This window comes from Tasmannia lanceolata, unplaced genomic scaffold, assembly GCF_043159265.1.
Source record: "Tasmannia lanceolata isolate RefF3 unplaced genomic scaffold, GAP_Taslan_0.1 ptg000003l, whole genome shotgun sequence".
Lineage (NCBI taxonomy): Eukaryota > Viridiplantae > Streptophyta > Magnoliopsida > Canellales > Winteraceae > Tasmannia > Tasmannia lanceolata.
The window spans coordinates 2,208,559-2,232,359 of record NW_027518680.1 but is presented as its reverse complement, the minus strand read 5'-3'; the positions used below and the strand labels follow the sequence as shown (position 1 = coordinate 2,232,359).

Genomic DNA, 23,801 nt, shown 5'->3' with positions numbered 1-23,801 from the left:
CAATGTGGGCCCGTACCCGAATCCAAACACTACCAAAAACACAGTGGGCCCACAAATAAAACCTAAAGTGCTATATCGTCCACTTGATTTGTTTTTTTTTTTTTTTTTTTTTTTGTTTCGTTTGTAATCAAACAATGGAAAAAAAATTTCTTTTCCAAACGTTTACCAAATAATTCAGTAGTCTCTCAAGGACCATCTTTACACGTCTTTTACTTAGCCGGCTCAACTTTCGGCAGCTGCCACGTAGGCGGCTTCCGTTTTTCAAGTTTCCAACTACCTTCTAATTTAATTAAAAAAAATAAAAAATGAATTAGTCAAGAAAAAACTAAAAAGCTATTAGAAATTAGAAATTGGAATAACAGAAAAGCAGAAAAAAAAAAAATCAAGTAAAATGATTTTTTCAAAAGTTCGAGTTCAGAAGGCAGAGAAATTATACGGTGTAAGGAATCGATTCGTGGGCAAAACGACACGTGGGCGGTTGGTGGGTCCCATAAAAGTCGGTGCAATAATCCAATCTCTGCAAGCTTACCCTTCACCAAACCGTAGGATTATACATAGAATATACGAATTCCTCTACGTATAGTCAGACCCCATTTTTTTTTCTTTTTTTTTCTTTTTATGTTCCTTTTGAGTTTTTAATCTTTCTACAGAGTAGTTTCTCCTTTTAAAAGTGGGTAAACCTATGTGAAGCTTGGATCGCCCTTTTCTTTCTTGCAATTCGATCTGAGAGTATTCAATTGATTATACTTAGAGCCAGGAAGATCTACCTTCTTTGATGGGTATGGTGAATTATCTTTTCTTGATCTGTTTGTTTTGTTTTTCTTCTTTCAGGATTTGGTCTTGTTATGCTGTTTGATTCAAAGATTTAAGTGTTTTTGGTGATGGGTATGAGTAAAAAAAAGGTGTTAGTTGATTTTGTGATCTGGGTGTTGAGGATATTTGTTTAAAGCTGATGTTTATGTGGTGATTGGGTCGGAGTGTTATCTGTTTTAGGTAATCTGTGATCTGGGTTTGATTGTTTTTTTCTGTATAAGTGTTCTGTATATTTCTATTTTCCTTGGCTCTGGCTTTCTATAGACTGATTTCTAGGTTAAATTCATATCGAAATAACGACTTTTTTCATTATAAGGGGGGTCTTGTGCATGCTGATAAGCCTGTGTTTGTGGATGATTTGTTATCTGAGGGTTGATTTAATTTCAAATTGCTATGAGCTATAGTGTTGGGGAAGCACACGGAAGAGAAATGAAGTGGGTTGAAAAATTGCACAATTTCATTCTTTTAAGAATCACTGTGCTGGAGCCACCTATTTGAACCTTGCATTTTAGCTCCCATTTTCATATTACATCATCATTTAAGTGAAAATCCAAACTAGCAATGTGATATCATTCTTTTAAGTAGCACTGCTCTGGATTCACCTGGTAGTGTAGAAATGAAATGGTTTGTTAATGTGGTTGGTACGCAAATAGCAATGCAATATCATTCTTTTAAGAAGCCCTGCTCTGGATTCATCTATTTGTAGCATGCATGTTAACATGATTACCATGAAACAACCTCTCGAGGAGAAGAAATCCAGTCATATAATCAGTACCTCTTATACATTATCCTCTTTTTGTAAGAATATTGTAGAAAACAATGAGAAACTTCTGTTTGTCTGCAAGATCCATGTGTTAACTAATCGTAATGAAGAACCTAGCTGTGGAAGAGCTCTAGAGGCAGATTCTTTGGATCTTTCTAACATGTTGCACCTATAATGAGTATCGACGTGATATTTGAAAATTAATTACATTATTTGCAAATTAAGACAGCAATACGAGGACCTACACCTTGAACAGTGCCTAAAGTCTACTATGTAAGGTCTAATGCACACAACCTAGTTTCCCTTTAAAAGCCAATCATCCCACCTTCTGCTGATTTAAAATGGATCCTTCCCAGCACTCTTCCTTGCTAGCAATACAAACAAGCCCTCCATCCCCACCCAAACCCCCTCATTCACAAATGAAAAAAAAACTTCTAGATGAATGTTGCTTGAATAAGTGAGAATAAAGTCACTTAGTTGGATTATGGCCAACCGTTTCTTTGCTTTAGGTTTTGGAAACACCTTCCACCCTAAAAACTGAAGTTATTTTGACTAAGCTCTTTGTAGATTGACATAAAATATGTAGGGAGGTTTGAGAAAGTAGTTGTGTTAATCACTAACCTATTTCCTACCTCATTAGCTATTATAATATACTCCACCGTACATTGACTTTGGCAAATTTGATATATATTTTTTTTTTCATGTTACCCATATTTCCCATATTTCCCTCTATGTCCTTCAACCTTCTGACTCTTTATTCCTCACCGTCTTGCTTCATACATCCTCTGATGTCTATCCCCTGCCTGCTAAATTTTTGGTAGACCTGTTCCCTGGATGCTGTTTAGCTTCCATCTTATTTCTTAGTTTTTCTATTCTTTTTCTTTTTCGATGATTTCATTGCATTTATGTGCCAGTGACAACTTAATATCTTTTGAATTATCTCAAATGAAAATTTTGTTGTCAAATTATATTTATGTGAGATTGAAGCATTGGTTACTATGGCCTTTTGATCTTCTTCCTAGTTGAACATAGGATTCTTTCTTGAAACTACAAAAGAATATCAAATTGAAAACATCTATCTCGAGTGGAATTGTTTTTCTCTACACAATCTAAGATATGTGGCGTATGTTAGAACTTAGAAGCATTGCATATGTAATTTTTGGCATTCATGAATTATGTTCCTTAATTAATTTTTAATTTCTCCGTCCAGAAATGGTTGATGAATGCTGCTCTACCCACCTCATTGATGGAGATGGTGTATTTAATGTCTCTGGCCTTGAAAGTTTTATGAAAGCAGTGAAGCTGGCTGAATGTGGACTCTCCTATGCTGTGGTCTCCATCATGGGTCCTCAAAGTAGTGGTATGTGGCTAGTTTTTTAAATTTAATACTTAGAACCTTCAGTATCCCATCTTTGTTAAGTATCTGTACTACTGTGATAAGGTCTAGGGGTATTTTCCATGAGAACTGATGTACTTCTACATGAAGATTTTACTTTCTTTCCTGGTTATTTTGAAATTTCCTCATGTGGTGGTAGGACTTACTCTTAGGAACGTTCTCGATCAAGGAGACTATCATAGCAATTTCTCCTTTTCTTTTCTGCACTATTGGTCAGGTTTCACTTGTAGATGGATGTTGTAGAATTCTTAGAAAGACTACTTGTTTATTGTAATGTATATCTTGTTAATTAAGGCCTTACTTTTGCTATTAGTTGGGGATGATTTTAACGATTCTTTGTGCAAAGGGATGGGTTAATGACTGCCCATCATCCAGAGTTGTACCTTTTATGAATATTTGTTGATAATCATATCTAGGTAAAATAGCTGGAGATTTGATGGGGCATGTCTTGACAATAATCACATGTTACTTATTCATTTAATAATTGATCACAAAGCAAGCAAGCATACTGTTAACGTACCAACTTCTCCAAAAGCTTAAGCTGTTGGAGAAAGGCGTTATTTATCTTTTATACTTTAACACTCCCCCGCACGTGTGGCCCACTTGGCAAACACGTGGCGCATGTGGTCACACTTTGGGCCGACCATCGCATGTGGATTTTTGCTATCCAGGAGGTTTGAACACAAGACCTTGGGCTCTGATACCATGTTAACGTACCAACTTCTCCAAAAGATTAAGCTGTTGGAGAAAGGCGTTATTTATCTTTTATACTTTAACACATACTAATACGCATTTCTTCTTAATATCAATTTTATTTCTTGTTTTTTACTCCTTCCATTTTAGTTTGTATATTATGCTTAGTGAGGGGAAAGCTTCCATCATGGTATGTGTGCAAGTAGTTCATAAGTATAGATAACTTGTTCATATGAATTTTAATTTGAACTCGACTATGTAGATGCAAGATTTCCTACACGTATGTTCTCTTTGATTCTTGTATCTCATTTTTGACACTGATGTAAATCTGTGTTATTTCTTAGCTTTCTTAATGGATCATATGTGCCTGTCAAGGGCTTATGAGCAACTGGGGTAACTTCCTTCCCCCTTATCATATAGGCTACTTCCGAACTGATGCTGGGTCTTCCAGAAGTGAATGACAAGCCACTATGGACGTGCCAATTCACCCAGTTCGAAATGCAGTTTACACTTCAGCTTGGGAACACATAAAAATCCCTTAACTATTTGTTCCAATTCGGGCGAATTTTGGTTCACATAATGAAGTTTCTAATCGGACTATTTGTTCCCGAAGTATTGGAATCTGACATGGGTACTTCACCCATTCAGAAGATTCCGTATAGCATGGGTCATTTTCCTTGATTGTTTTTCACAATAATGTTTTCTTGGAAATGTTTTAAAGGGAGAGAACCGAATGAGGGAGATAAAAAAGTGAGCTAGCTTAATAAGTAATTCCACCTCGAACAAATCTAGTTATACAAAAGGATGGGTGTCTTGAGAGTAGACACTGACTTGGATAGACCAATATTTGCCTGGTGATCTCTTTTCCTTCACTCCTTAATGTATGTATGTGATTGAGTCATTCACCTCTAGTTTGATACTAAAAAGATTTCCGTAGATTCAATTCCAAACTCATCAGATTACTTTATGGGCTATTGAGTGAGTGCGTATTCATCTTCGTCAATCCATGAAAGCAGGGATGCATCTTGAGAAATAGTCAGAGCTCAAGAAGCAGAGTTGTGACCTCATTATTTATCAAATCTATAACCAGGGGAGCGACACAACATTTTCTTGTTTTCCCTGTGACTTTTATGTGTTCTTATATTTTCCTTTATTCGCATGCCAAAATCCCTATAGATTATTTAATGCATCATTCAGATTGAGGTTATCCAAAGAGAGTTTCATAACATCTGTTACAACTTTCTTGGGCAGGGAAGAGTACTCTCTTGAATCAACTTTTCCGTACCAATTTTCGGGAGATGGATACTTTTAAGGGGAGGTAAGTTTTCACATTATTGTTTTCTTACTTTAGACGGCCTCAACTTTATTTAGTGATGCTTGAGTTGAACTTTTTGAATGTTGGAAAAAATAAAGATTGCATCCGTATATGTTCAGGTCCCAAACTACTAAAGGTATTTGGATGGCAAAGTGTGTTGACGTCGACCCTTGTACAATTGTGATGGATTTGGAGGGTACTGATGGAAGGGAACGAGGAGAGGTGTTTATCCAAATCTTTATACCCTTTGACATTATCATTTATTTTCATGGCCTTACCTCAACAGAGGAATTAATGATATCATGTTATCACTTCATTTTAGGCGTTATCTTTATGCATTGCTGGTGATAACCACCCAATCAATATTATTATGGAATTTACTGAGTTGTAATGCTCTAATTTTAGTGTTGTTGACCACTTGATAGAACATATATATACAACTGAACCATATACCCTTTGCTGATAATGTCATAATGAAAAGTGACTATCATGCAGAATGCTTCTAGAAGATGGATGAAAATCAAGCTTATAATGGAATTTGGGAAAGTTAGATGATCACTATTTTCAGCAAGAACCAACCTTGAAGGAAATGGCTGATTACATAACTCAACTCAACTAAGCCTTTGTCCCAAACTAGTTGGGGACGGCTAATTACATACTAATTAAATTTTAGAAATATTTTAGTAAAGAGGAACAGGGAAATTACTGACATGGTTCATGGTTCATTTAAAATATAGGTAGCTATGGTGATTCTGAAAGAAAAAACTCTACAGTTAAACAAAATTAATGGCTAATTACTGGCATGGTTCATGGTCCAGAAAGGAAGAAAGTTAAAAAACTCTACAGTTCACAGAGACCTTCCATGTGGATATTCCGAAATTTCTGTAGCAGGAAGAGAAAGCCTTCTCTTAGAGCCACCGAATATTTAATGATGTCTAGAGGAAATACAGAACATGGACATAAATTTAATTTTTCCGTTGTCATTTCGTTTCTGAATCATTTAATTGTAGGAACCTCGATGAATAATTAGAGGTGTTCTCTTTTATTAGAGAATGCAATTAATGACCATTAGAGTTGGAATTGTAAAGTTCCCAAAAATTAAGCTAACCTCTTCTTAAAGAGGGAAATTTGATCTCAATATGTTTATTCTATCATGTTGTAATGGTTAATGAATTGCTAGGGCTTAATGAGTCTTTTGGTGTTCCAATAAGACAGCTTATAATTTCTCTTCCTTGTTCATTCTTCTCATTCTTAAACAAACCTCATTACTTTACTGAAATGGTCAGGGTTATGTTCTGTGTGTGTGTGTGTTTTTTATAATAATTTATTTTTAGAATTGATTGTTTACAGTGTCTTATGACAAATGCATAGCAAGTAATTCTTGCCTTTTTATTTGGATTCTGGTTACATTATTGAACTGAAGTTGAATAAAATCTAGATTCCCACTTACTCCGTATTATGTATTGTTTATGCTATTTTCAGGATGACACTGCATTTGAGAAGCAGAGTGCACTTTTTGCTCTTACAGTTTCAGATATAGTGCTTATAAATATGTTAGTATTTTACTTTATTAAAGTTCGCCATTTATTAGAAAGAAATAAAAATGAACCAAGGCGGCTTCTTTCTTCCTCTTGTACATTTTCCTGCTATTTTCTTGATGTCAGGTGGCGAGCAAGGTTTAAAATTTCGGTTTCGGTTTCGGACATAACCGAAACCGAAATTTGGTGAGAAAATGAATTTCAAACTTTTGCCGAAATTCCGGCTGAAATTACCAAAATTTTGGCCGAAAATTTGGAAAAAATCTGGCCGAAATATCGGTTTCAGGTAGTTTTGGTTATGGTCTTAATTTCAGATTGCGGTCGAAATTTAAAACCATGGCAGCGAGATGCTTTGTTAGTTTCCACTGGTAGACTCTCTGAAATACTTTTCGTTGTTTTAGGTGGTGTCATGATATTGGCCGTGAACAGGCTGCAAACAAGCCTCTTCTAAAGACAGTATTCCAGGTATTTTTGGTGCATATGCATGCAAGCAACCATTAAATTGAAAGATTCCAATTGTTGACTTTGGTTATGAATTTGTTACAACAGGCCATGATGCGGTTGTTTAGTCCTCGTAAAACAACTTTACTATTTGTCATACGTGACAAAACTAAGGTGCATATTCCAGTTTCTATCCTCTATTGAGAGGGGTAGTTGGATAAAACTCTTCTATTTTTATAGGTAGTTATTTTTGTGTAATTGCTTCTTACATTGTCTATTCTTTTATTGGGTATACGCAGACCCCATTGGAAAATTTGGAACCTGTTCTGAGGGAAGATATTCAGAAGGTACTGATCCACTCTTTCTGTTCTCTCAATCGATTTTCATATCATTGTTCCTAATGTTGTGGCCTGACCCGATATTTTGCTTGCAGATATGGGATTCTGTTCCCAAACCACAAGCTCACAAGGAAACCCCACTTAGTGAATTTTTTAATGTAAGATAGTTTAACCTCACCAATATAACCTGTATTTTTCTTTAATTACCCATAACTGCTTCTGTACTTGCATGGATTTTTTATTATTCCTTGAAATGGCTAGGTTCAAGTTGTTGCTCTTTCAAGTTATGAAGAGAAGGAAGAGCAATTTAAAGAGCAGGTAATTTACCAGATTTGATGCCAATGATTTCATCAATGTAATCTGCATTCAGTAAAACCTCTTTCCAAACTTTTAGTGTTCGATATTATTACCTTGAAGATGTAAGTTTATCTTGTAACCTGTATCATGTTCTTCTAGAATGCTATACAGGAGTCTAGTAGCTATCATTTGTTGGCAAACTTCTTTTGACATGTGATTATTAGTTTTGACTTTAATTTAATCACTAATGAAGGTCGCAAGTCTAAGACAACAATTTTTTCATTCTATTACTCCCGGTGGACTTGCTGGAGATCGGCGGGGCGTCGTTCCTGCCTCAGGATTTTCTTTTAGTGCACAAGAAATCTGGAAAATAATCAAGGAGAACAAGGACCTTGATCTTCCTGCCCACAAGGTCATGATGTAAATAATATCTTTGTTGGAAGCTACATTAAAAGATGTGGATTCTCTTTGTGTTGACTTTACATCATTCTATTTGTAGGTTATGGTTGCTACTGTACGTTGTGAAGAGATTGCCAATGAAAAGCTTAGTCATTTCACTGCTAATGAGGTATTTGATGTTCATCATGTACTGTGTAACATTTGTATCGTAATGTGACATTTGTAATGAAATCAGAAATTCTTTGAAAACATTGCAGGATTGGCTTCTGTTGGAAGAGGGTGTAAAATCTGGCCCAGTTCCAGTCTTTGGAAAGCAGCTCAGCTTAATCCTGGAAAGATGTCTATCAGAGTGAGCATTCTTTTTTGGCCCCAAAAGGACATAAATCTGTTTTCCAGTTTCTGTGATGTAGTTTTACCATGACTTGTTTTACTTCAACTTTGTGCTTACTACCTGTCTTCATTTCACAAAAAATGGATGTCCATGTATTATTACACATTAGTCTTAGCACGCCAATTCACTTTGCTAGATAGTTTTCATAGAAATTGATCTCATAGACATGTATTATGTTTTATACTTTTAAGTATCGTTTTATATCTTTAAACCTTTTTGGCTTCTTTTCTACTGTGAAATAAGCATTTTCAGTTTTCTTCACCTTAAGTAACCTATTTTTAATCACTTTCTGTTTACTAAAATCAACCACCCCCACCCCCCAACCCCATCCGCCCAACAATCATTTTCCTGAATAACTTATAATGCTCCTCTACCCATTTTACCCTTAGCTAAAGACAGACTTTTGTTTTGGTAGCAAAATAAAGAGGCACCTATAAAAGAAAAAGTATATATTAAATGGAAAAATACTGAATTATTTCCATGAAAAGTTCCTAAATGGCTTGTAATGTAAGGGTAATTTAGTCATACTGAATGTAATTTGTATGTCACTTATGTGACTTAAATAGAAAATTTGTTTTGGATGTTCCCATGAACCTTTTTTTTTTTGAATGGTGTTCCCATGAACCTTGTGGATTGGATTGTCATAATATTCATACTCATATTATAACATAATCCCTTTATATGGCACATAATTCATTACTTCTACGTCTTCCCTGTTACTAATGGCAACATAAAGCTAAAACCTGAATTACCATTAAAAAAAGCTAAAACTTGAATTTTTCTTATAATTTAATGTACTTAATTAGTTGTAATAGAAGGCTCTAAACATTTAAAAAATTTGTTTGTCAACACATCCATTTTTATGGTAGTAAGAGTAGCTTGCAAAGCTGTAACATATGTACCTAGTTCTAATGCCGAGACACGTTATCTTCTTCTGTAGGTATGACATGGAAGCTAATTATTTTGAGGAAGGTGTCAGGACTGCAAAGCGGCAGCAGTTGGAAGCAAAATTACTGCATGTATGTTATACATACCTCTACTCTTCTAAGAATTTGTCGATATGTTTTTTTTTTTTAGTAACTATACATATCCACAATGAAGTCTTCAATACCATTACCATAAACATAATTGGAATTTCCTCTCTCTTCCATAGTGGTTTTCATTTCTTCTGTCAACAGGAGTTTCTGGAAACTATACATTTTCTAGCTTCTGCTTATATTGATGCATATATAAGCACTAGATTAGTTAATTAATAATCGTCAACAGGTAAGGCTTGCTACTAGCACAACAAAGAGCAACCACGGCATGAGTGTCTGTCCGGGATGAGGTCAATCACGTGGATGTGATTGGGTGCCCTGATTATCTGGAGATTAGGATGATTAACCTGCTAAGATCGAAGATAGGGAATCTGAGATGAGTCAAACAAACCTAACAATCATTGAGGATAATTCTGCTTGGTGTAAATAAATCTAATTCAAGGTCATTGTCAGTTTTCTAGAATTACACCATGACGTGTATCATCCAACACGTGTTGGAGACCATAGCCTATGCACAAAGATTAATCACTAATTCCTATTAATGTGAGAGAAGGTGGTTCTTTAGGTAACCCTTGTGCCGTCAGCAACTCGTCAGTCGTCACCTTGTTAGGAAGTTGAAGTTTGATGATTTATATTTTGGCATGCTTACCTGTGGTTGTGATTGATTATGCTGTTGGGGCTTTGATATGAAACCCTAGTTGGAGTTTATAAAAAAACACATCTATAGTTTCATTTTACTCTTTAAAAAACCCTTCTCTCTTTATGTTCTTTTTCCCTAAGTTCTCATCTTCCACCTTGATCTCAGTCATCCATCGTTATTGTTCTGAGATTTAACGAGTGCAAAGGTACAAACACCCGAGAGGTGCATGTATGCACACCCTTCAACCTTCTTAGTATCAATTGTCTTCTGTCAGGTGCCACTCAAAAAAAAAAAAAAAAAAAAACTTCTGTCAAATTGTGGTCTCGATTGTGATAATTTGTGGCTACATGTCTAGTTAAGAAGATCTACGGTGGAATAATTTTATAAATCCGCTTCCACAACCAATCAAACAACTGAACTTTGTTCAGAAACTTTGAGGAAGAATATTTTTCTTTTAGACAGTTTTGAAGCTCCATTCATAACTTTATGGTGTGAGACTCTGACTGCTGGGAATAGAAATCAGGTATGGTTTTCTAGAGATCTTGAGAGGTGGAGACATTGAGAATTTGTGTGGGAACTTTAGGCTTGAGGGTGCAATTGAAAGGGAAGAAAATATCAAAAGGGAAGAGAATGAGAGAAGAAAGAGAAAAGGCAGGGGTATCATATGTAAGAAAGAAGAGAGACAGAGATGGAAGAGGGAATTGAGGGGCAAAACTAGGGTTACATTGGGTGCGCGCCTCAACTTAAATGAGGTGCAGAAGAGCAAAGAAAGGGAAGAAAAGGCCAAGGAAATTTGTAGGTATTAGGGAAGGGGAATTTGGGTTTTTGTGGAGAGGAAAAAATATAGGAAGAATGTTGAAAGATGGATTAAAGGAAAAGAGATATTTTATCAACAGGATGTGAATGAGAAAGGGAATGAGAAGATATATGCCCTTGAAATAAGAAGAGAAGTATGTGGAAGTGAACAAAGTACCTCTTACAGTTGATGGATTCTACCGTTGAGGCGTTGAGGTCTTGCCTGCCTTGGTACCAATACCATGTACAAACTGCTTGCATCAAATAGCATAGGGAAGAGAAGAGATGAGGAGAGGAGAGAATTCAAGGGGAGATAGATAATCATTTTATTAAGTCATAAAAAAATTTCACAATGAGACCTAGATACAATTTTTGAACCAAATGACTAAACTACCCTTAATGACGGGCAGTAGCACATAGCATTGCCTATACATATTTCTATCAAGAAGCAATTCTTTTGTTTTCATTGATCACTGTATATGAGATTTGCATAAATAGACAACATTTTTAGGACTTTCTTTCATGTACAGCATTTCAAGAAGTTAAACATGTATCTGAGATACAAATAAATCTGTTGGAGATGTCTCCAAATGCATGCCTGAATTGTTGCAGGTGCCAATTTCTGATCAAACAGATGGTTTCCAGTTTTGGCATGTCCAGTAACTTTGGTTCATAATTACATTAATTACCATCAGTATAGAAAAGTTACCAGTCCAGGGTATCTATCTGGAGTTCTTCTCATTCTTAAATTCCTAAGTTAGAAACTATGTTACTTTTCATGGGTTTCAATCATTTTTGAGTGATATAAGTTTGCTTAAATCAAGAAAATGTACGTCTACACTTTTTTTTATTGTCATATTTTGCTGAACTTTGTAGCTAGTCCACCCTGCTTATCAATCCATGTTGGGGCACCTGCGGTCAAGAACTCTGGATAATTTTAAGGAAGCATATGATAAGGTTCTGAATAAAGGGGAAGGATTTGCTGTGGCTTCTCGTGATTGCACTCAATCTTTTATGTCAATATTTGATGAAGGAGTTGCAGGTACTTGTGTACATCAGATTATTTATTTTTCATATTCTTTCGCTTTTAAATTTTAATTCTGATCATCACATAGAGTCAGCTTGCAATAAAATTGAATGTCTTTTGTGTAAGTTCATCCCATTTTATATTGAATCAGCTATCACTAACCTTCTCAAAACAGTATGTTCCAATTTCTCTTCCTTATCCTCTCAGTAGCTGCTAGCCAGTCCTGTTGGATCCATATAAAATTAGTCCCAAGGGTTTGTTTTTTTAGGAATCGTTGAAGGTTCATTTTTTACTCTGAAAGATGGTACTTATGGAATTATAAGCCTTCATTTTGAAACTTCCTACATCAATAACATATCATGCCAATTGAGGCCTGGCCATAACACATTCTAGTAATGCATGATTTGGGACATGATAATAATATTTTCTTTCTGAATGAACAAGACAACGCTCACAGACCGAGCTGCTCACAAGCAAAGAAACAAAAACAACGCCATGTCACGGGGGCTAAAATTTTGATCCAATCGGAAAGACCTTAGAAGCTAAACATGATAAGCATGGAATGTGGGCTCACAGAGTGTGCTTATATAGAACAACTCTAAACATGGACTTCCTCATTTTTATGTCAGTTCATCCTATTTTATATAAACCTTTCGTGTAATTACAATCAACTCTAATGAGTGTTTATATAGAGTAATCATAGAAAGCTAAAGATAAACATGGAAAAAGAAAAAAAATAGAATAATTCCAATCTAACCTAGCTACCTCATCTGGTCTAGTTGCCTAAAACAATGCCCAGATGATCCAACAGTGAGTTTTGGTGATCTCGTATACTCTTACATCCAACGGTGAGATCTCGTCAGTATATTTTAAGAGTGGCGAGAGTGAGGGTAACTGGTGATGAGAGGCAAGATGCCAGGGTGTTCCGTTGACGCATGGTGTTAATGGTCTTGAGGAAGACGATGGCAGTCATGAGTGATGACGATCGTCGAGGCTGGCATGTCCACGATTGTTGGTGAATGAGATTGCGGCATCGATGATGTTGATCGGGGATGAGCGGACTACTAGATCAAGCATCCGGCAAAAAACAAAGCTACTCGAGTAGTTTTCAAGGCACCATCCGTTGAACCTGCTCTGATACCATGTTAGAAAACAATTTCACTAATATTTCTTATGATTACAATCGACCCTAATGAGTTTTTTTGTAGAACACTCAAAGGACTTTCACAAAAAGATAATGATAAACATGGAAATAGATTAGAACAGAATAATCCTAATCTAACACAGCTACCTCATCTAGTGTAGTTGTGTAATCTAACACCTAGATGATTCAATGTTGAGATCTGGTGATCTCATATACTCAACATTGAGACCTCATATTCTCTAGCAAAACTAAACGACTGTGATTTGAAATGATCATCTTTGGAACATCATGCCGCTTTACCACTTCTTTGGAATAGACCCATCAAAATCAAGGAACTGACCTTTTCTTCTTTCCTAATGGCAAAATCAGTGATTCCCATAAAGTCGTGAGGTAACTGCTACATCTCTTTCCTGCATGTTCTTTAAGCAGCTTCAGATGTAATAGCTCTTGAGATGAGCTGGTGGATCTGAGCGACACAAAACCTTTATATGTTGCTTTGCCGCCATGAATGTTATGAATACGAATGATTATAATCACCTGATTTGATTTACAGAATGCATTGGCCTGCTAGAGTAAGAGTTCAATTTACAGAATTGTAGGAGGGTTAGTTGGACTTTGCTACAGAACTTTGACCCTGCCATGAATATTCTGTGGGCATAATAGTTAGTATATTACTTGGTGTAAGTTATACAATGAGATAACTATTAAAAAGGGGGGTTATACAATGAGATTGGGCATGGCTACCAAGATACCCCAAAGGTAATGGCAATTTCTTAGTAATACAACAGGACTGAAATTACCTGGTCTACAAACATAAAGTCATTACGATATCAACAAGAAAGAGGGTGGAAGTAACAAAGTCTAGCTTTGTGAAGAAATGGGTATTTCAGATGAGAATGATGAAAAAACTGAATTTTCATACGGTTTTGGGCATATAAAAGGATGTTATGACATGTCAATGGGCTGAACTTTCCCTACACATAACCAAATAAAACATTAAATTCCAACCAAAACATTCGTTTGGCACTTTTTCTTCTTTTAATCTCAAGTTTTCAAAGCATTGTTTGCCTAATTACTCATGTATAAATCTTTAGATTGCTGATTTTAGTTAAAACTGCAGATGCGGCTATTAAACAAGCGAATTGGGATTCTTCGAAAGTTCGGGAGAAGCTTCGACGTGATATTGATGCACATGTAGCTTCTGTTCGTGCTGCCAAACTGTCTGAACTTAATTCTTTGTATGAGGTATGAAATCCTGGTATTCATTTTTGTTAATGGTATTCTATCTTTCATGAGTAAAAGAGAGAAGAAGAGAAGAGATGGAGGAGAAGAGGTGAGAGAGTTGCCAATCTCCCTCTCACACGAGTATTTGAGGAAATGGTTTGTGTGCAGCTGCACAGATAAGCTATCTGTGCATGGCTGCACAAACCGCGGGCGGGGGGCGCACATTTTTTGGGGGATCCAAAGCATTCATTTGGAAGGCCCTTCCAGTGTACCAAAAATCAGCCCTTTAGGATCATCCTAACCCTGCCATTTGTGGAGGGAAAAAATGGGCAGAAACAGTGTCTGTCCATTTCCCCCTCCAACTTTGATTGGGTTAGGATGATCCTATAGGGCTGATTTTTGGTACACACCCTATCCATGGAAAAGGGCCTTCCAAATGAATGCTTTGGATCCCCCCAAAAATGTGGCCCCCACTATGGTTTGTGCAGCCATGCACAGATAGCTTATTTGTGCAACTGCACACAAACCATTTCCTATATATATATTTGCGTGTGTGTGTGTGGTGGGTGGGGGTTACGAGTAGAATGACAAGAATACCCTTATATGGGTATTTCATTACACCAACACTTCTAACAATTTTCATGGGATGGATCATTTTCTCTCAAGAAAGAACTTTTCCAGTGCTGGATATTGATTTTCTCTCTCAATATATCCATTTACTATCATCATTTTACGAATTAACGAATGAAAATTAAGTATGGATATGGAACCACTGGTGGCTAAGGAAGCTTGATATGTTTGCAGGGACAACTCAAAGCAGCTCTTGCAGAACCCGTGGAAGCTCTTCTAGATGCAGCTGGCAGTGATACCTGGCCTGCAATAAGAGTACTTCTTCACCGGGAGACTGAGTCAGCTATCTCTGGATTTTCTTCTGCCCTATCTGGCTTTGATATTGACCAAAAAACCATGGATAAAATGCTTGAAAGCCTTGCAGACTATGCAAGAAACGTGGTTGAGTTGAAGGCTAAAGAAGAAGCCGGGAGGGTCTTGAGCCATATGAAGGACAGGTAAGAGAAAAAGCTGGGATGGCCATGCATTAATTTATAGAAAGTGTTGTTTCTTGTACACAAAATGGAACTAAAAATTTAAACTGTTTGTAGGTTTGCTACATTGTTTAATCGGGATTCTGACTCAATGCCTAGAGTTTGGACTGGGAAGGAAGATATCCGAGCAATCACAAAAACTGCTCGCTCTGCGGTATATCACAACTGATTATTTGATATCTGAAAATAACCATCTGGAGTTCATTATAATTAATGTTTGAACTCCTGGTTTCTTCTAGCTTGAGGATCTCTGAATATCTTTTATTCTTGTTTGCAGTCCTTGAAGTTGCTCTCTGTTATGGCAGCAGTCCGTTTGGATGACCATGCGGATAATATTGAGAATACTCTCTCCCTTTGTCTAGTGGGTTCTGGTAACAGTGGTGTTACCGATAGGAGCATCACATCATTTGACCCACTGGCTTCTAGCACTTGGGAAGAGGTAGCATTTGTAGCTTTTGAAACTATTGATGTGTTAAATTTGTGATTATTTGTTTTAGCTATGCTAGTGTGTGTTTATGATGCAATTTGATTTCTTCAGATGCTTAGCAATGAAATCACCAATTGAAGAACAAATCTCAATCAAAAGAACAATAACTTTAATCCAAATAGCTAGAAATGGACCACAAATCATGATGGGGAAAATCGACAATAAATCAAAACAAATTCCTAACTTAGCCAAAAGACTCTCAAAAAATCCCTTGTAGGAGCTTAAATACTTCTCATACTCAACTCAACTAAGCCTAAGGATTCATTTCATAGAAGAGTGGCAAAGTTTACGGCCGGCTGCCAACCTGACGCCAAGCCTCCTCCTTTATCCTGGCTTGAGACAGGCTGTGAAAAACACAGGTGGAGTTTTAAATACTCCTCATAATAAGTCTAAAACCTAGGATTGATCCCTACCATTGATTCTAGGCCCATTCCATACAATCCCAAACAATAAATAACCACAAGGAAACGACAAATACAAAACTATAGAAGTAGTATAACTTGTTCTGAGCAATGCTCTGCCATTTCAATCCTCTCCTTTGCTAATGAGTCTGCCACTTCATTATGCTTTTCATATTGTGCTTGAGGTTAGGTAATAAATCTCTATGTAGGTCCCTTATTTCCAAAATTGTATTTGGTAAGAGTGAGAATTGACTTTGATTCCCCTTGTCCCATAACTGACCTGCCGTCTTCTCTTTGAAAATCCAGCATCCAATAGGTAAAGTTTGCACTTCCACTTTCTCCGAGTTTTAATTGCCTATAGGCCTGGAAATGCCAAGACGGCGTCCTTCAGATCAAATGCTTCTCCAATCACCGTCAACTTGGATAGCCAGTAGCCACAAGAGTTTCCACCAAATTTCGCTTAATGGTGCCTAGCGGTGTAGGTGTCTATCTAGCCTCAATCACATTCAATGTAGAGTGGCACATACAAATATCCTTCCAATGCTTATGTCTATGACCAATAGGCTGCAAAATTCTTTCTTTTCAAGATCCTTATAAATAATAGACAATTTGATTTATTTATTTTAATTTTCAAAAAAAAAAAAAATAGACAATTTGATTTTTCCATTCACTTTTCACGTAGTAGGTTCATGGCTATCAGAGATTCTTTTATTTCTTCCATTTTAGATACCCAACATATCAGAGAGAGAGAGAGAGAGATAAGCCCTTTTGCCATGTAGTAAATAGCTCAAATACCCTACCCTTAAAAACCCTGCCAAGACATTTGAGCATGGTGTCCCAATCCTTACCTTTCAATGAATAAAAATGTGATCTAAGTACTTCTTAACATGACACACATCCACTAACAAATCTGAATTCCTTACCTTTTAGTTTATTACATACATGCATTCACGTTTCTACCTAAAGGGATCCCAAAGCAAGCTACAATGAAAAACATCATTGGAATAGAACTAAAATTCTCGTGTAAATCTAGAAAGAAACCCCGTCATGGCGGCCATAGTTTTTTCTAAACCCAACCTGGTATATCAGTTTAATGTTAATAGTGCCAGATATATTTCTGTTGACTTTTCTTTAGAAAAATGAATGCAAACCCTAAATCTCCTAGGTATTTAAAATGGTATCAGTGTAGGGGTGTAACTTTACTATAATTCTATCTTGGTTATCTGCAGTTTTATGCAATTGGTGAACTAAATGATTCCCCATCTTGACACCAAGTTCTCTCTTTTCTGCTACATCCACCTAGGTGCTTCTTCATATTGAAATTTCTGAAGTTAAAAACAAACAAATAAATAAATATGAAGGACATGTTCCTAGAACCTGTTCAAAAGACAACTATAATCTAGTTCGCTATCCATCTTCAGCACTGCATTTGATGGGTTACAGAGACCATGACATGGATGCAAAAATTCCTAATCGACTATAATATAGTTTGCTGTATCTTGGATCTCTATGGTCTGGGAGATTATCATGAAATTACGGAAGCTTCAACCAACTAGAAAATGTCATAATTTCTTCTAAATTCCTAATCAAAGATTGCTGACTCTGTTATTTGAAATTTTGGTTCAGCTGTGTATCTTTTTTGTCTTGGATGAGTTCTCTCATACTGCTGACTTTTCATGCTCAGTCACTATGAGTCTTATGAGATGTTTGGATCCTAGATAACTTCAGTAGTGATCAATTATGTAACCCAGATGCTTTCATCTGGGTTCTGTACACATGACATTCTTGTGCCTTATACATTTATACCTGGATACTGTATGGTAATTGCTTAACGTATAAGTAATCATATGAGCAGAATTCATGAAAAATAAGTATACCGTTAGGGATGATCAAGGTGAGATTCTTAAAGGTTTTCCTGATCTGGTTGGCATGGCTGACTTGAGCAAAGTTGAGGCAAGAGCATTGCTTTCCACTTATCGGATCTTTTTCTGAGTTGGATGATAGATGTAAGATTTAGGGAATTTCATCTAATGTGATTTCTTGGGTGCTTTTTCATTGGCCAGGCTGGTATTTCCTTTTCATATTTGTAGAGATATGATAAGATGTAGCTGTCTCTTTGTTGAAACATGGTTCCAACCAAATTACAATGTTCTTTATGTGGAGGAATGAATCTCTACCCATTTTGTAATTTTTTTCCTTCTCTTTAGTAAGGCTCTTGTTATCATTTTTTTTTTGTTATTGTTATTATTTTTTCTTTTGTTTTACTTCCATATCCTGGACCTAACAGGTTATGAAGTTTGTGTTTGTTTCTTTAGTTCGTAAAGCATCAACGTTCTGTAAGGGCTGAATAACTAGAGGAATAGCATAAGAATCATGCTGAAGTTTAATGAAGAAATCAAATTTGGACATGTGAAACCTCAAAATAAACATGAGAATCAACATATGACTGCATGCATTGCTCACTGGTCCAAATATATAAAACAGGAAGTTTCTGGTTTTTGAGTTCCTATGAGAAAGAGTCTTATGAGTTTATACCATGAGAGAGAGAGAGAGAGAGAGAGAGAGAGATGCATTTTGGGGCAAAGAAATGCATCATTTCTTGGAAAGAATCATTTTCTAGGAATGGTCTTTATTGTATTGTGATACTTATGTTTACGGTTGATATTTTCTTACCAGGTTCCCTTGACGAAAACTTTGATTTCACCTGTCCAATGTAAATCTTTGTGGAGACAATTCAACACAGATACAGAGTACAGTGTCACTCAGGCCATTGCTGCTCAGGTAAACCTCATGTGTATTATGTTTTTCAATGCTATTTTTGTTATATTCTGTTAATTTCTTCATGTTATCCATGCTGAAATGGAAATATTATTGGCCTTTGGTTGTCATACTCATTTTCTTGTTGTAGTAATATAATCATTCTCAGTTTAACTGGTAGAATTCGTAGGTTTGATTTTAATGAATAGTGTTAACATTTAAATTGGCTGTCTTAATCGAGATGTTTTCTTGTAAGTGGTACTATGAAGTGCCTGATAGTCTTCTGAAAGTTCCTATTTTCCTGTGAGGGGTGCAAGTTATATTCCTTTCCGCTACCTAGTTTGAGTGAACTTATAAAGTTATTTGTTGAAATGCAATTCTGACAAGTCTTCTTGGATACTATGAAACAAGAATACATCAACTTTCTTTTTGCAGGCAAAGAAACTTGTGGAACATCTAATTTCTAAAACTGTAGGGTTATCTTTTTTTCGTGTTTTCAGTGGCAGCATCTAAATTAATCTATGGGTAAATGATAAAATCATTCCTCCCTTTTTCAATTTCTAAAGTCAACCTTCGAGTCATATTTCTAACTCTCCCTTCTGTTATATTGAGGTTAAGCCACTGCTTATATGGATGCTGTCATTCTGAAATCTGATATCGTTAACCCATTTTATGAAATGTACCCGAAGTTGGAGCCCACAATACCTGGCCTCTTTCCTTCCCGAACTCAGCAGTCAACGGATATAATCCCAATTTGTTCACTATCTCAGCCAAGTGATTGTCAACCCCGTCAATTATATAAGAAAAGCAATTATCGACTAAGCTCATAGTTAATCAACACCCTTTTTCTTCCCTAAAAGCAAGTGCAAACAACTAAGAATGAAACCCCTAGTATTCTCACCGAAAGTCATAATGTGAATACATACAAAGCTTGGGATAATATGATGATAATTCCTCGATTCATAATGTGAATACATACAAAGCTTGGGATAATATGATGATATTTCCGTCAATGCTCTTGCTGGAAATAAGGTAATAATTCACATAATCTGCACTCTAAAGGAATTAAGTTAATGAATCTCTCTTTATCCGAATCTATAACCCAATCCAACAATGATGGCCCAAGTTCAGAACTTACACTCCAAATAGTTTCTAGGATCTGAACCATATGCATATCAGTTTGCCAAACATGATAAGTTCCATGTAAATCCTCTACAATCTCTATATTTATTGGGTAACAACAAATCCATGAATTGGAGACAGTTTCCTATGAAACCAGGAACCTTCAAATGCGTGTGGTACCCGACTCAGTAAGATATGATAAGGATAAGGTTGTGAGATACATGTCGGATATGTCTCATCTTTATCCTTATTTTTTGCTTTGCTTTTGCTGCTATTGGTTAGGTGTTAGTCTTTCAAGTATAGACAAAAGAAAGATGACCTTTTGAACATAAACCTTCTTTTTTTCTTTTTATAAGCTAGAGAGAGGGGTCTCTAGAATAGGTGCTGATTTGTTGTATGAGAGAGGTGTGTTTACTTTTTAAAATTCAAATCCATGTTTGGTTATACTATTTTAACATTTTCTTAAAGGATTCTTATCTATATTCCACTTACCTATCGAATCCTTGCCATATCTATATCCTAATATTATATGTTGTATGAGAGATATGTGTGCGCTTTTTAAAATTCAAATCCATGTTTGGTTCATACTATTTTAACATATTCTTAAAGGATTCTTAGTTATATTCCACTTACCTATTGAATCCTTGCCATATCTGTATCCTATTACTATGGAGCTTAGAGAATCTTAGCACTAGATCCTTGCATTATCCGGTAACCGCACCCGTATCCAGGTAACATATGTTCGTTCAAAGAAGGTTGCAAAATAGTGATGTTCAATCCAAGAATGTAATCAATGAGTTGAAACCATCCCAAACCCTAGGATCGAACATAAATCTTTGCTTAGAAAATTATTTTGCGGACTGAGCATAGATTTATCAAAGTGTCTAATAGAGAGAACAGAACTCAAACAATCACAGAATGGTTTCAGGAATAAGAAGAAACTCCCTCCATCATTGCTCACCTTGTTGTTTCCAAGTAAAAAACTCAGAACTCCAACAAAACTCCACAATTTCGTACACTTCCAAACGACAGTTTGCAGAAAGCAAAGAATCGATTTTCCTTTGATTCCTGATGCTATTCAAAATCTGGGAAATCTCCTCCAAGATCTACATTCTATGGAAGACAATATGTTAGAAATCATTGTGGCTGCTATTCCCTGTTTGAACAGGGTATAAAGTATAAAGTGTATTTTCACTAATTTGATTCCTTAGAATGAACTCAGCTCCAAAGAGCATAATGGAATTCAGATCTGAATTCCAAACTAATTCCAAGCAACCATACAGTCAACAACGGAGAAAGATAGATAATGAACACTCATGAAAGCTTGTTTGATTCCTTATAATAATATCGGCACCAACAAGCATAATTGAATATGGATCTGAATTCCAAACTAAATGCAAGCAACCACTTGGTCAACAATGGAGAAGGATAGATGATGTCCATTCAATGAAATCGGTGATGTTTTTGCTTACAAATCAACTATCAAATGTGACATCTGACAGCAAATTCGATGACGTTTTCTCTGTTCAATGATCTTGAACCATGATGTTGCATCCAAGCATACATTAATGAACAAGAATAAGAAGCTTACCAAGCTACTGATCGTGCAATGATATTTCAGCAAGAAAAGTAATATGTTCATTTTGGTGGGGAAATGTTCTTAGAGATTGGAGGATAATATTATTATCAAAGACCATATAAACTCAGAGCTTGATGATCTTCTCCGAACTACTACAAACTAAACTTCAATGGCAGTTTAGACATCACATTGGGCGTAGATCTTGTGGAGGTGTATTCCCGGCCAATTGGCACGAAAGATTCAAACAGGGCAGAGAAATCAGCACTCATCACCGGGCTGCCCATCTTCAAAGGGAACTTCACCATGAAGCTCACTGGTAGTAGGGGACTCTACCAATGCACTTGCTTGGGCAAAGAGATCAAGTCCAGAGCTGTGGAAACTGTTGGAAATAATCCTTCAAGGAAGAACCTTGAGTAGTGATCTAAATCTTTCGTTTTGACAAATCCCAATACTAGCAAATGAACTAATGGATTTTTGGCAAGGGACATAGTACAATGAGCAGAACTGCATTTAAACTGCTTCTCATGTAAATGGAGGACACAAGTTCCCCATAACTCTTTTCCTTAACTTCTATGATGACATCTATTTATTGCCGAGATAACTAATTAAATATGCTATTATCTCTGTTGAAGATTTTCTGAAGCCGGTGTTTGTCGTGAGGATTTTATTGAGGGGCAATCTCTAACTGCCTTTAATTTTTATTTTTCTGGGTGGGCTTCTGTCCTTCTGTATTTTCTATTTTTCTCTTTAGGCTCTTTTTCTTTTGACGTAAAAATATTTTTATATTCATTTTTACAACATAAAACAAATTTTTCGTCCATTTTTACGTCGAAAGAAACGGAGCCTTAATGAATCTGGTTAGCTTCTTCAGGAAAAAATGCATAGATAATTGTACCCATATCACCTCCACATTCAGTAAGACAAAGCCCTAACCATCAAGCATTTCTGGTTAATTTTACTTTGCAGGAAGCCAACAAGCGTAATAACAACTGGTTGCCGCCACCATGGGCAATTCTTGCCATTGTTATCCTGGGATTCAATGAATTTATGACGCTCTTGAGGTAATTACCATGTATTTATGTAATTAGTGTGGATGCTGAATCTTTTAATTCTTGTCTCTCCCACACTGATCTATCTTACTTGACAGGAATCCTTTGTATCTTGGTGTTATATTTGTTGCTTTTCTGCTGGGCAAAGCCCTTTGGGTCCAGCTAGACATCTCAGGCGAATTCCGTAATGGCGCTGTGAGTAGTAAACAATTGAACTATTAACTATAGCCTTCTTCCTTGAAGCTTAATGTATTTTAAGAAGTCCCATTACCTGATTATCAAGCTTTATCTCTGAGTGCAGCTTCCTGGTCTTCTCTCCTTATCGACCAAGTTTCTTCCAACTGTAATGAACATACTCAAGAGACTAGCAGAGGAAGGCCATAAGGCAACAACTTCTGATCCTCAGAGGAACCCTGTGCTGGAATCGAATGGTATTAGGAATGGCACATATAGTGATTCAACATCAGACGCATCATCTAATATAACATCAACGGAGAGTGGGGCCGAGTACTCGAGCCCTCCTAGGCAAAGGCAAGATGAAAGCAATTAGAACAGCTCATTTGTACTGGATATGGTTGGTTACGACCATGCAAGAGCCCTTTCGCGTCGAGATGTGATTTCTCTTCCTTAAAGGTCGGAGAAGAATTTGACTCATACTTATATATTATGTGTTGGAATTCTCTTGTCCATTTATCTGTAAGTCTTGAGGGGCAGAGAATGATTCATCTGTTTGTGAGGGGTAGGGATAGAGCTCTCGTTTGTTGAAAGAAGGTTGAAGATGGCTTTGTCTATGAGGTTTTATTTTCTCACAGGGGAGGAGGGTTGTAATGCTCCCCACAATAGCCACTGTTCTGCTTTCTTGGTTAGGAAAGTTTGGTAGTTCTTTTCTAACTTACATTTCCCTTGCCCATTGTAAGTTGGACTTTCCATGACAAATCTGTTTTGAGTCTGTAATCTGCATGCAATGTTTGTTTTTGTTCCATGTTTTATAAAAAAATGATTTTTGTTGGGTTTCCTTTTTAGATAAGTTGGGTTTGTTTTTATCTTGTTGT

At 36.4% G+C, this 23,801-nt stretch overlaps 1 protein-coding gene across 1 annotated transcript; it reads left to right on the top strand.

Annotated features, from left to right (window-relative positions):
• The first annotated feature begins 620 nt into the window (after window positions 1-620).
• LOC143847397 (protein ROOT HAIR DEFECTIVE 3-like) lies at window positions 621-23,764 on the top strand. The gene is made up of 23 exons (XM_077356214.1): window positions 621-779; window positions 2,787-2,936; window positions 4,917-4,983; window positions 5,100-5,202; window positions 6,463-6,533; window positions 6,920-6,983; window positions 7,068-7,133; window positions 7,259-7,306; window positions 7,393-7,455; window positions 7,559-7,615; window positions 7,848-8,006; window positions 8,094-8,162; window positions 8,251-8,342; window positions 9,325-9,403; window positions 11,733-11,898; window positions 14,148-14,272; window positions 15,056-15,318; window positions 15,412-15,508; window positions 15,632-15,793; window positions 18,919-19,023; window positions 22,667-22,761; window positions 22,848-22,944; window positions 23,051-23,764. The coding sequence occupies exons 1-23, from the start codon at window positions 776-778 to the stop codon at window positions 23,297-23,299; spliced, it is 2,451 nt and encodes an 816-aa protein (XP_077212329.1). The 5' UTR covers window positions 621-775; the 3' UTR covers window positions 23,300-23,764.
• The last annotated feature ends 37 nt before the right edge of the window (window positions 23,765-23,801 follow it).

Bases quoted from the DNA above. Each gene is read 5' to 3' on its own strand.
- LOC143847397 (XM_077356214.1), top strand. The intron at 7,616-7,847 runs GTAATTTACCAG...TCACTAATGAAG, and splicing joins AAGAGCAATTTAAAGAGCAG to GTCGCAAGTCTAAGACAACA. The intron at 15,794-18,918 runs GTAGCATTTGTA...TTTTCTTACCAG, and splicing joins CTTCTAGCACTTGGGAAGAG to GTTCCCTTGACGAAAACTTT.